The 14,211-nt window shown below is 41.4% G+C and overlaps 1 protein-coding gene across 5 annotated transcripts; it reads right to left on the bottom strand.

Moving 5' to 3' along the window:
* Positions 1–2,487: 2,487 nt before the first annotated feature.
* On the bottom strand, positions 2,488–14,209 carry SLC35A5 (solute carrier family 35 member A5). 5 transcript variants are annotated; one of them, XM_063350991.1, is made up of 7 exons: positions 14,133–14,209; positions 12,452–12,604; positions 11,538–11,636; positions 9,742–9,875; positions 6,873–6,940; positions 4,744–5,539; positions 2,488–3,568 (listed from the first exon to the last, which is right to left on the bottom strand). In XM_063350991.1, the coding sequence occupies exons 2-7, from the start codon at positions 12,579–12,581 to the stop codon at positions 3,500–3,502; spliced, it is 1,296 nt and encodes a 431-aa protein (XP_063207061.1). In that variant the 5' UTR covers positions 12,582–12,604; positions 14,133–14,209; the 3' UTR covers positions 2,488–3,499. The 5 variants fall into 5 exon arrangements, with proteins under 5 accessions (XP_063207061.1, XP_063207044.1, XP_063207071.1 ...); XM_063350974.1 differs by lacking the exon at positions 14,133–14,209 and adding an exon at positions 13,770–13,911; XM_063351001.1 differs by lacking the exon at positions 14,133–14,209 and adding an exon at positions 13,831–13,849.
* Positions 14,210–14,211: the final 2 nt, after the last annotated feature.

Here is a 14,211-nt window from a genome sequence, read left to right as displayed (position 1 = left end):
GCACTGGATCTGTCCCTGCAGCATCACTCTGAGGACAGACTTACTGAGATTAAGGTCCTATTTCTACAGCCCTTAGCAGGAACATTTCACATGATAAAGAAAAACTTTATTCTTATACATATTTATGGGATTTGATTCAGCTCCAAGATGGCTGTTTTCATTCACAGGCTGTCTTTCAAGGATCATGGCTCTGTTGCTACATTCACAAATAGCTGAAATTAACAAGATAACTATTGCTTTAATTAGCTTGTTATAAACAAGAGAAACATGAACACATCTCTCTTTCTGGGAGCTTTTGTGGACTATTTCCTCAAACTTGGAGAGAGGAACATAACATCCTCAGCAGCAATTAAAATCACAGCTTAGAAAAAGCTCTCTGCCCAACGTATTCATTAAAGACTATATCCCAAACTAATGCTGCTCTACAAAAAATCTCCTCATAAATTTCCCTATTGTCATTCGAGGAGAAAAATAGTAAGCTTTCCCCCAGAGAACAGGTCAACCACCATACAGTGGAAATACGTAGATCATGTGAATCCCACTTGATTATTTGAAATGTGTAACTCTATAGAATAGCTCCTCCCCCTTGCTAACCAGGGCCACTCTCCAGCTGACAATCATTTACAGTCACTTCCTCTAACAAATCTCACGTACACACTAAATTTGACTATTGCCATGGACAGTACATCTGTCCAGAATTGCATGATTATACTTTCATGTTACTTTATATACTTTTTTTTTTGCTAAGTTGATGCAAATCCTTACCCATTTTTAGACAGCAGTTAACACTCCTGTTGCTGCAAAGGGGATATACCGGTCTCCTCCATTATTAAAAGAAAGAAACCTGCCTGGCCAATCCAACAGAATCTCTCTGAGACCTCCAACCTGAAGACAACAGAAAGATTTCTACATGTTAGACAGGACCAACTAAGCAAGTAAATGCTTGGATCAACAGTTACATATCTGATATCTTTGTGCAATCTAAGATTGTGGCAAATAAGTCAAGCATGATAGCATCGGTGAAATTTATAGAGGGAAAAAACATTAAGCAGGACAAGAGCTGAAAGCACAAACTAAGTGCACTTTATAAAATCTGCAGACCAGTCATTTCCGTATCTCATTTCTCTTAAGGCAGGTAATTCAGGCAGGAAGGTCAAACATATGGTCTTTAAGACATTCATCTTTGGTTTGATGCTCTGTTGTTAGAGGTATGAGACTGATTTCTATGTTCTGACTTAAGGCAAAGCTCTCTGGAAAAATTAATGTAAAAAGCTACTGCTCATGTCAATGCAAAGCAATCTAAAGCTAAGAGTACTTTCACTCTTCTTGGAAACACCTGCTAAAGTTGGTAGCTATGATTGAAAAAGACAATGAACTCAGGCAGGTATATATTGCAAAGCTGTATGTAATGGAAAAAAATGAAAATGTCTTATTGCAACTAAGTCTTTAATAGTTCGAGCATTATTTTTTGTTGAAGTTTCATTTCCCAAAATAGGACATCATAAACCATTGAAAACCATGTTTCTGGAATTTACACTGCAATATGCTTTCTTATTCCTTCTCTACGGATGCAAACAACTAGGACTCCTTTTGTTGAAATGGCCTACTACACAAGCACAATGAGATCAGCTGTAAAAAATTTTTCAACCACAACAGTAATTTCACTTTGTACAGTTATTCTTAATACATGCTAGAAAAAGTTCATACAGAAAAAAAAGTACAAAAAGTTAATAATAATTTTAGATTCACAGTTTAGAACTTGACAGTCATTGGCCACATATGGAAACAGGCTGCCCCTCTTGACAGATCAACGACAGGAGGTATGTTAATTAATATAGCAATGAACCATCAATACAGTATGCATAAGTAAGCTGTTATACACAGAGCCTGGAAAACAGGGTGGCAGAGGGGAACAAAGGCAGGACTGTCTTCAGTCCACAGAGAAATGCATCACTAACTGATTACTATACACTGTGGAATGAGGCTTTGACACTGAACTCATTGCTTATCTTCTTAAGAATTCTTTTGACAGTATCTTTCAACTATGAAAGACGCATTTTTGAAGGGAGGAAATTATAAACCAACATCTTTTCCACCATTCCAAGAGAAGAGGCTTGAGGAACATACCAAGAATCTCTTATCTGCATCCTCATTCCCTCCCTCCTTTTAAAATTCTCTGAATTACTTGGAACCTATTTTTCATCTCACTCAAAATACAATCCAGCAGATGCCTTAACAGTGATTCTGAGATCACTATGCCTGGCACTCTGCAGAATGATTTCTCTATCCACAAAATGAATGTAAGACCTTATCAGTCTTATAGGGTAGAGCAAATGATAACAAATGATATTACCACCTGCACCCTCTTGCTCAGTGCTCCAGATGTTGAAGGTTGTCACTGTAACTGCACAATATTTGTTTTCAGATAGTGACTTCAGTGCAAACTAAGCCTTTCTAAATGCAAAAAAAGACCCTATGATGCATTCATACTGTATAACACTTGTTTTATTCAAGCTCTTTCAAAGTTAGGCCACATAAGTTGCATGTAAAATTCACTATCTGCTACAAAGGCATTCCAGATTTCCATTTCCCCAGACACTGGGAGACAGGCACACAACAGTCTCACACTGAAAATGTGAGGAGAACTAGTGGCTGAAGTCAGTGAAATCTATTCTGCTCTCAGTCACATCAGAGAAAATCAGAAAGGACGGACTCCATAGGAGTCAGTACAGGGTTACACTGATGTAAAAACAGGAATGAAGACAGAATTAAGACCATTCAAATTCAAATCACACTCTAGAGATCTGCCTGTCTGAAGGATCAACACAACCTTAACCCAAATTATTTGATTTATTATACATTCTCAAGTGAAAGTTTGATGAGGTTGGTTCAGGGGTACCCTTTTACTCAGATAGAGATATGTCAATCTGAACTGCCAAAATACAATAAAACAGTCAACATGCCTCATTATTGATGAGGTTATTAGTAACATCTTAAGTCCTGAAAATAAAACTTACTGGAGCATTTGTACATTGGAAGATGCAGCAAAAACATTAATCAACACTCATATCACATCTGCAAGGTAGAGAACGGTTTTATCTCTGCTTTGCTAACCAAGGAATTCATACAGGAAGTTGCAGTGACTCAGGACAATCAACCAAAGCAGTGAAAGACATATGGTTAGCGTCCAGGACTTCCTTCCACAATGCAGCACATCACCCAGACTGCGGAGTCCAGGGTCCAAGCCTCTTCTTGTCTGCATCAGTTACAAATTTTACTGCTTTCACCACATTTGGAACTCCTGATTTACATGGATAGAAAGAGTGAATACAACTCTCCATATATATGGCTTCAATGTTTTCCTTATCCACCTCGGAGATCCAGCCCCAAAACAGTCTCAATTGCTCTGTAAGTGGGGAAAAATTACCTTTCTCTATGTTAATAAAACATTAACATTCTCTCACTATGAGTAATAACACTTCTCTGAGCCAGCCTCATGCTAGAGGGAATCTTCATCTGTATCGATGTCACTGCTTGGTTTGTTCAATCTCTCAAATTCTTCTCCATCCTACAGGAACCAGAAGCAGAAGAGAATAACATAAGCAAAACTTATCTTGTTATTAATACAAAAAAAACAACCAACCAAACCACAGACAAAAAAGAGTCAAGTTTATTTTGAAGGCATCACTTATACCAAACCAAGACCCTGCGATTTAAATCTCTTACCAGTGTGTTATAATCTTGCTCTAGGATATACATGTTCATAAAAAACATTACCTGTAACTTTAACACTTTTTACCAACTTGCTCCCTAAAACAGCTTGTAGCCCATTCCTTCATCAGGCAGCCTGCTCACAGAGTGCTATTTGTTTTTAACACAGCTGCTCAATCATAAGTGCTAAAATAGATAACGTCTGGTATACCAAAATATATATATTTTTATTTACTGTTTGTTAAACAACAGCCTAAAAAGGCACCATGTGGAATTTCTGGGAAACACCTTCTCCAAGTTTAGTATTTCTTAGAATTAAACACAGACAGCACACTCTGCTGGTTGCAACGTGTATTACAGAGCACATCTGTACACGCAGACTAAAAGTACACCGATATTTACCCTTCTCCTTCAGACGGACGGCTCAGCTCAGTTGAATGACGCATCTCAGAGCAAGCCCTCCCTGGCATGTTCTAGTTAAGTGGATTGCTATTCAAATTAGGACAAAAAAACCAATAATGGGCCTGGAGGAAATGTTTTTTAAGAAAAAAACTGTATTTAAACATTACCTTTTTGTCTTCAGGCACCTTTGACTGTTAAGGCAGAAATAATCTTAACATCAAATACACTAACTTCTTCATGATGTAGGCTCAGCTACACAGACTTATCAGTTCTACTTAAGCACAATTATTTCCCAGGCATCAATTCCAATTCCTGGACACTCAGAACCAGTAAAATATTTTGGTTATAAAGGTTTCAAGAGAGGATTCGTACAAAGCTCAAGCTGCTCACAGGACTGTCTACAGTCACAGCAGGAAAGCAGTGCTTAACTAGGCTTCACGAATTGAAAAAGTGGACTATGCAAAGTAATACTCAATTAATTTAAAAGATTTTAAGAAATACTGAAGAGTTTTGGTGTTTGAGTTGAGGGATGAGTCCAGTCACATGCAAAATGAATCTTCTAAACATTCCATAGCATAAATGGAGGTGAAACGAGAGAAACCAGAAGAGACAAGTACTGAAAAGCCTTACCCCACTTGACCTCTCCCATGCATCTCCTTTGACGAGTTTGCCCCTTTCCCGCAGAGTGGCATAATCCAGGCCTCTTGGTTTACTGGCATTATAGATGAATATGGAGAGAAGCACTACAGGAGCTTCCAAAAAGAACTCTAGAGAAGGCCTGAAGTCAAAAATGATGAAAGAGACGGTGGTGATGATGACAGTGGTGATCTGAGCAGTCATAACATGGAACATATTGTCTCGGAACTTCAAGATGAAGGCTACAGACAGCCCCAGGAATGCTGTGACAAATATGAGAGCCACCGAGAAGATGTTGTGCCCATAAAAGAAGCCACAATTCCCTATCTGCCTCCGGTCCTTAGCCCGCAGCCCGAGCATAAACCCATTGAACAGCACCCCAAAAGCATAGAGTTTGCTGTTCTGCGTGAAGATGCTTTCAGCAAGCTGATCCCCGTCTTTCAATATCTTTTCATTATAGATGTTAGCCAGGGCAGAAATGAAACACTGCACCAGAATAAGCAGATGGCCCAGGCTGAGGTGGAGAGGTTTCAGTGCTCCTGCCATGGTACTGGTGACATTCCACTGGAAGCTGGGAAGGAAATTTGGTGTTTCGCAGTTGCCCTTTTCCAGGCATGCTTCCTCAGGGCCAGCATGGAGAAGGCAGTGGTTAGATGGACTGAAAAACATATTGTGATGGAATCCGTGTGCAGCCAAGCTCTGCTGATGGCCTCCAGTTCCTAGAGTCAGGGCAACGATGGACAGGAATAAAATCACCAGAGATGCCCATTGTACCCAAGAGAGTTTTCGCCTAGGAGTAAACAAAAAAGCCATCAACTTTAGAAACACAGTGGTACAAATTAAACGACAGGAGAACAAGCTCTATCGAACACATAAAAGACATCATGCAAAGACAAGGAGACAGAGACAGGCACAAAGAAAAATCCTGGCTTTTCAGAATTGGCAGTAAAATGCCAAGTCGCAGCATGCTTTTCTATGTCAAAGGGGGCCCAGCCTGGCAATCACAGAAATACAAAATGGAGTATTCTGTAGAGATAATTTAAGGGAAGTCTTTCAAGATCATGTTAGTTCTAGGCACTGAGTGTCTGACAACTTGAAAGCAACTGTTGTCTCCATGGAAACAGAGGTCTGATGGATAAAAAGAAATCAAAGACACTCAAATAACTACCCTTTTTCTTTGGTAAACTTTCACTAGATTTCACTTTTCCCACATGATTTTTTGCCCTTTTCTAGCATTTTATGATGGTAAATCATATAAATCTATGAACATAATTTATAAGGACTGCTAGAACTATTTATACTATTTTTTCACTCAAGTAAAGCCTGTTTATTTGGGGGAAAATCACAAATTTGGAAGACTGAGTAAACTGTGACTTCACAAGAGGCATAAAACTAAGCAACTGAGAAAATGCATTTCCAGTCAGACTATCAGACACACTTTTGGTATATTAACACCTACAGAAAAGGATCTTTGCTCCCTGTTCAACCCAAGTGACTTTCCGAGTAGAGTGTGAAGTTAACATCCGCTTCCCTGTCAGTCTTTTGTGAATCTAAATTACACCATAAAGAGCACAAATGAGGCAGAGCAGAACACACAGGACAGAGAGTCTGGCTTTTGTCACATGAATAATGAAGAGGCATATAATTACTTTTTAAAACATACTATGCAGTTGACCAGAAACACATCAGGGTTGGCACAATATTACCAGTCACCTCTATCTTTCACTCTTACATATCTCATCCCCTCTTGTTAGATTACATTTACATTCAATTAAGAATTACAACAGACTGCAAAGAAGTACTGCTAATCATGAAACAAGAGATTTAATCTACAAATATAAGTACCCAAACCTTAATTCGGACCATCCAACAACTATATAGTCATTATTTCAGTTGTTTCCTATTACAGCGGAGCAAATGTGTAGAGATATGTAGGGACTCCTAATAAGCTATTATTTCCTACACCTTCAGATGTAGAAAACAAAGCAATCTCTTCAAGTTGGTATAGCGACAAAAAAAGAGAATTAATGTTCCCATCAGAAAAAGAGAAAGAATATAGCTTAACTTCTGCATCGAGTCTAGGAAGACATAAAATTTCATTTACTTTATTAAATACTACTTACTTTAGCACTATCCTGAAAAGAAGAGCTGTTGTTATAATGACAAAATTTGAGAAGAGTACAGCCATTGCCTAGAAACAGAAGAAGGGGAACAAAGTTATACTCGAGACACAGTGTGGACATCAAAAGCCCACTAACTTTAAGTGTTCACCTTTCTGCAAGGTGCCAGAGTGAAAAGCATCATCCTGGTACTGAACTTTCTTCTCTACCCAAGTAGAATAACATGCCCCTAAAATGACATTCAAGTCCCATTCCAAAATCTCAAGCAAACCACAGAGTTTGGTTTGGTTCTCCACTGAGTTCCACTGTAGTGGGGAAAGCTGTACTGAAACAAAGATGTGAGAAAACCAATCCAGCGGAAAACTTACTTAACAAAAAAGAAAACTGTTTAGTTTTCTGTCAGATCAGTTCCCCAACCAGGCTGACCAGTCAGCTGCAAAACCAGCTCTGCCAGCACAGAGGAGGAAGTTGCTCAAAAATGAAAGAAAAGAATAGGGGAAGGTGAGGCTGCTTCCGCCTGCAGTGTCAGCTTGCAGCATTCATGAAATCCCACACTTAGACAAGGAAAATAAAACTTCTTGTATGTCAAGTGCATTTGCTCTATCATTTATCAAAGGTAATAAGGCGCTTGGCTTGAATTTTCAAGACTGCAACTGTACTAAAAAATTTACCTATTTCAAAGTACAACTGAAGACAACTCTAAAGCTCCTGTCTAATTTGGGAATGGCTGTATAAAAATGATCCCAGCTGCAAACTCACTGTCTTTTTGATCCCTGTATTAGACGCCCTATACTGGGACACTGGACCAAGAAGAGACTCTTTTAGGCACTGCAGTTACCATTAAAGAACAGAATCTACCAGCACCAGTGGGGAAAAAAGGTTCTTTTGGGGAGGTGGGGCTGTTTCACAAACTATATGTTATTCAGGACTGCTCTGTGTAGTCCGTACATGTACAAAAATCTAGGCATCTGAACTCTTTCCTTCAATTCAGCCTTAGAGTGAGATGACTTTTTTAGACAATTTTACACAAAAAAATACATGGATTCAGAACTGCAAAACACAGACTTTATCTTGAAATTTCTCATTTGCATTTCCACATTACCAATTCTGCAATAGCAGAGCCTTTCTCATTTACCAGAGGAAAAGCACAGGCCCTTTTCCTATTACCTTAGTTCCACTCTATTCCAACATATTATTTGCTGAATAATAAACCTTATGAAACAGCATGACACAGGTTCTCAAGTAAGCTGAAGACTGACACACGAGACATCTGCCTAAGAAACCACAGCTTAATTTTCTGCTCTGCAAGATTACAACTCAATAAATATTCATGTTAGGTGAACACTGTGGAAGGAGAAAAACATTGAATAAACAAGTGAATCTGGCAGAAACTACTCCACAAAAAAAAAGAGGCTTGATGCAAATGTACAAGTATTCCATGTGTACTCTGGTATTGCTTTACAGTCAAAGCCCCCCATTCAACATCTCTGGTAACGTGATACGATCAAAATATATAGCAGGATAGTTACAATAAATTAATTTTGAGATGCTGTGTTCTTTGAGGCCTCAAGGGACCTCTGTCCTAGATGAGAAGGAATAAGAAAAAAAATTACCAAAGATCACGAATACGCTAACTTACATGACAACAAAAGTAAGTCTTATCACTAGGAAATGTTAGCCACCAAAGAGTATCCACAGTTATAGCTGAAGCTTCAAGCAAAAAAATCTCACCAAAGCAACTCCATACTCCAAGCAACTGCTCACTCAGGTACGACTTAGTCCCAAACCTACTTAGTTTTTAAAGTCACATGAAATGAAGTTCAGTCAGGTATGGCCACCTTCTTTCAAGCATCTTGCCTCCACCTTTTCCCTTTCACAATCTTGTACGCTGTCAAGGTATTCTATCTTACAGGCATTTAGTTATCTCTTTTAATACTTATTTACCATGATAAAGTTACAACTTCAGCTAACCCTCATAAAATATATCCAGTTAAAAGGTATAAGAAGCTAAGAGTTCTAAAAAAGAGGAATCTTAGAGCACTGTTCTGAGCGGAGAGAGACAAGGTGTGTGGGGGTGTAAAATATAAAAGCTGTGCATTTTACAAAAGATTACCTTAACTGAGCCAAATCAAATTGCTTAAGAAAGCAACAGTGTTTATATAACCTTCTAAACATCAGGCTTTGCTATTGCAAACATTATAGCTGAATTTCCTTCCTAAAGTAAAAAAAAAACAAACAAACAAAAAACAAACAAAACCAAACGCAACACACCACCAAAAAAGCCCACACAACAAACTACAAAACCAAACACTAGATGTACACCTAGAAGGGCGATATTTTAAAGAGAAATTGGGAAAGAGAAGGAACAGAAATGTTTATGTTTATACTTATTTTTCATGTCAAACAGGGGCATCCACAGTATTTTATAACAAGCGCTAACCATCTGTTTCCATCTAACTTCAAACATAGATTCTGAACCAAAAACTATCCTAGCAATAAAAGAAAGCACAAAACCAGTTCTATTTCCTGAGCATATGTAGAAAAGTGCAGCTTAAATACTAGCAAGACAAGCAAATACATTGAAAGAGAAATACAGAGTTGAAGAATACAAAGGAGGGAAAGCACTGAAAACCTGCCTAGTACTTAAGCAGTTCAGCCTATTTCTAAATCACTTCGGACGGAGAAAATACACAGAGACTCTCTAGAGAGCTGTACAACACTTACGAGTGGGCAAGAGAATAGGAAGGTCAGGCTGGTCATGTAACAAATCATTCTTTTACCTGAAAATCTTGCCTTTCCAGTGTAGTCTAAGGGCAACGTTACCTACCATTAAGACACTGGAAGATACTTTATTCAGTATATGTATACTTACTGGCTGGAGGTAGGACAGTACGTAGAAGACAATCAAGTTATCCAAAAAGTAAAGAAAGGCGGGAATTGACCATTTCATGGAATTACAAAAATTCTTCCAAGTAAGACATTCAAAGGGATGATCCAAACAACCCTCTGAAAGGAAAAGAAATCAGTAAGAAAAGACATCTTTATTATTATCGAAAGCCCATTCCCTTATAACATAATAGATAACACTGTTCAGTTTTCAGGAACATTGTTGGACTGAAAAAACTGAGATACAACAGCCCTCTGGCAACATGGAGGACAGATCCAGGGCAGAACACACAGCTAGAGCGGCAGTCCTGTGTCTACGAGCACTCACCTCCTTACTTCAGCAGAGAAAACTTGAAGGAACCTGTTACCCCCATCAGAGTTATTTGTCCACTGGGAGCAAAAATTCAATTGTCAACCATTCTTTGAGGGCCAAAAAGCACCACAAAGTCCCCACACAATAGTGACATCATTACCGGGTATGATTTTCTGATGATTATCAATCAAATCTAGAACTGAAACAATGACACAGACAGTTGATCTGTTCATACAGCACCCAAAGAGCAGCCAGTAATGTCAGAAATACAAAATAAACCAGAACTCAGTATCTGTACCACAGAGCACATGATCTGGGTAAAAATAAAACATATAGGAAGAAGGAAGAAAGAAAGGACAAGGCACAAAGAATAAATTTACTTAGGTATTCAGGACACACACTTTATGAGGAAGACTGTGATAAACCGTAGGCTAGCACAGATTTAAGACTACACAATGTTATCTAATCCTCTTCTGAACCACTGACACATTGAGTTCAGCAAAACTCAGACATCTAGAAGAAAAAGCGGGGGGAAGAAAAAAAGAAAAAAAGAAAGAAATCCAGAAAACATGTAATCAGCAGTAGCCAATGATGGCAAACACCGACTGAATATATTTACTGTCTTAGGTACATCTATACTAAATGGTGGAGGTAAAAATTTCATCAGCTTGCCAGAGGTATGACTGTTAAATAGAGAAGTTGACAAAACCAGCAGTTCAATCTAACACGAGTCTCTAGTGCCTGACACCTTCTTCCAATTTAAACGTCTGTTCGTTACCATCTTGAAATGCTATGAAGTTAACCTCTCATCCTTTTTACATCAACAGAAAAGCCAAGAAAGAAAAAAGAAAAATAGCCTGCAATGCCAAACCAGTAGCTAGTGAAGCCTGACACCACTTCTTCTGAACAGCAGCCCCCAAGTTTGTCTTCACAACAAAGCTACCTTGAATTACAACACTGATATGTTGCTTCCGATTCAAATACCACTACACAAAGCCTCTTCAGTGGAAGGTGATGGTGCTTTTAAATGAAAGCAGTCAGAAGAACAGAACATACAGGGTGATCCTTGAGTTAATAAAATTTATAAGCTTCTGCTCAGTCATGACTTCACAGTGAGATGACTCCTATTATCCTAGCATGATACTGTGTTAAAATTCCGAAAATGTTAGACTGTGTTTTCGTTATACTTTCTAAGTCAACTTACCTGTCCCCATTTCAGCAACTGTACATACAACTCAAGAACACCTGAATTTACACCACAAAGTGAAGGTATAAAAGTAAAATTTAGTTATAACTCAGCATGGCAGACACAATTCCAGTGAACCTTACTAGCAGAACCTACTCCATGTTACTACATGTGAATCTATGATTTAAAAACAAAACAAAAAAAAACAACAAAAAATGGGATTTGAAGTAGAGGACTCTTAGAAAGTAAATATATTTTAGTTATTTTAAATGTAGGTACTTACCTTTTTTCTTAACCCATAATGCCAATACCACACACAGGACCAGTTTTACTACTTCAGAACATATGTTCACTGTTGTAGGAAGGTAATCATATTTGTTATCTGTGGGATTCAGAAAATTAGAGAGTACACAATCAGATTCTGTCTCCTGCTTTTATAATTACAGCAAGAAACTATTTTAACCCCTCTAGTCAGGATTTTAGCCACTTTCCATAAACGCAAAAGGCTATGTCAGCACTTTCATTACAAATATTCCAATTTTTATGATACACAGTTTCCTGAATGTCCTCCTTTCTGGGTTGAAATCTTTCCTCATTTGGTCCCAGTTTACAGCAGAACTTTTTGGAAGAACTCAAGAACATCACTGTTTTAAAAAAAAATTAAAAATAAGAATGTTTTTCCCCAAACAGCAGTATGCTACTCTTTCCCCTCACAAAAATATGGCTTCCAGAATGACACAACCTCCTTCTTTTAGGACTGTATCTTTTCTTTGTTAGCATATTTTGCTAATACTTGGCAGAAGGAGAAACAGTAATATTGGCCAGTTATAGCATGCCCACTATGATACCACTTTTCTTCTAAGCCTGTTGCAAGACAAATATTTCAGCCAAGAAACATACCATTGATAGTGCCTACACAACAATTTAGTCTTTGAAATTCAGCTATAAAATAATTCACTGCCTCATCTTTTGATGGTGAATCTCCACGTGGATCATACACCTTACAATCCAATTTATCACTTTATGTTTGACCGGTGACTATACAGAGATTGTCCAGTACAGCAATACATGTCATCATTTATGTAATAGAATGTTTATACTAAGAACTCTGCAGGTGGAGAACTAGGCTTTCGGGTATCAGTTTTACCCCAATCATCAAGTCTTTCTTATTTGAAGCACATTATTACCCAACAGCACCTTCATTGGCAGAATACTTCATCAGGAGGATTCGACTTGAGCCCAATGCAATAAACACTCCTCCAAGCAGAAGGGTATAGATGGTTGTCCTGGAGCAAAACACAAACCGACTGCAGCACTTGGACTTCATTCTGCTGTCTTGCTGTCAATGCCCTTTGGATGACAAAAGGAAAATACGCTATAAATGGTACTTCCAGAAACTGGTTAAACATAGTGAAATCTGTGTATTCTACTGCCTTGTGGTATTTTATACTAAGAAGCTTACATCACAAGCCATGATGTCATTCTATAGTTATCTTTTCTTATTTAAAAAAAAAATAAAATTAAGAGAGAGAGAAGGATATGCTATGAGGACCCGCAAGGGGAATAAACAAAGTATACGCAGCGACTCAGAAGGTGGCACAAAGAGGCCAGATTGTCAGAAGAGTGCAACTTTGGAATACTGATTAGCTGAAAGGCTTAAATAAATTACACGCTTATTTTCCTTTAACGTTTTTTAAAGTATTCTTGTTCCCATTTCCAGCAAGGAGAAGTTTCACAGCTATGGAGTGAGAGCAACATTGCAGAGATGACCCGGCGCTCGCTCAGCACCGGGAGGCAGGGGAGGAACAGGGATGGCTGGAGGCACAGCCTGACCTCTACCCCTCTTCTCCGCCTCCAGCTGCCGTTACTCGGCTGACCCGTTAACGTGCCCCCAGGCCTGAAAAACCGGCTAGCAGAAGGGCCAGCACCGGGCCCTGCCCCCCCCGGGGACAGCTGCGGGCGGGACGTCCGTTAACGGCCGCAACATCCATGAACGGCCACCGCGGCTCGCGCCGTTCCGCCCCAGCGGGGACCGGCCGGACCATGGCACACCCTCAACGGGCCCGGGGCGGCCGGCTTCAAACCAGGCCCCGAAAGCTGGTTCCGCGGGGCCTGGGGGGAGACCGGGGGCGAACACCCACCTCGCATCGGTAGGGACAGCGCGGTCCGCCAGCGGCGCCGAGCGCTGCCCTGCGCTGAAGGAACACACTCGCCTGGCTCCGCCGACCGCCCGGTCTGCCACGTCGCTACCTCAGGTAGACGGCGCGGCTGCAGCCAAGAGCGGGGCCGCGGCCGCGCAGGGGGCGAGCCGGACTGCGAGACAGCAGCGGCCGGTGTTCAGACCGGGCACACGGGGCTCCCGGGAGGCCGCGACACCATGCATCCCACCCCCCCGCCGCCCTCGCCCCCGCTGCATGCCCCCAGCGCCCATCACCGGTTCCCCGCCAGGCCGGCGGGAGGGCGGCCAGCCCCACAGCGTCCCGCACAAAGCTCCTCCACCCGCTCGCTCGCTTACCCGCCGCGCCGCAACCGGAGGCGCTGCCCGGCGCCCGCCCCCCCGGTCCCCCCGGCCTCACCTGGCGGGGCGGGGCCGGGGCGGGGCCGGGCCCCTCCCGCCCGGCAGCGCGCGCACCCCCTGTCCGCCCTTCCTGCGCGAGCGCGCGCACCCTCATTCTCTTTTGACAGCCGGCCCCGCCCCACCCCGCCCCGCCCCGCCCCGCCCCGCCCCACCCTCCTGGCCGCTCCGGCCACGTGACCGCGGGCAACCGGGCGTCCGCCCCGGCTCCCCCCGCCCCTTTCCCGTGTGGCGGCGGGGCGCGCATGCGCGCTCCAAGAGTCCTCGGCTTTCTCGCCCCGCCTCTCTCCTCTCCTTCCTCACCGCGCTTTCCCGCCTCGAGGGCGCGCACGCCGGGCCCTGCGCGTGTGAGCCCCGGTGTGTCGTCACGCGTGTGCGACAT

The sequence above is a fragment of the Chroicocephalus ridibundus genome, chromosome 1 (assembly GCF_963924245.1).
Source record: "Chroicocephalus ridibundus chromosome 1, bChrRid1.1, whole genome shotgun sequence".
NCBI classification, from domain to species: Eukaryota; Metazoa; Chordata; class Aves; order Charadriiformes; family Laridae; genus Chroicocephalus; species Chroicocephalus ridibundus.
This window is presented reverse-complemented; position numbering and strand designations above follow the sequence as displayed.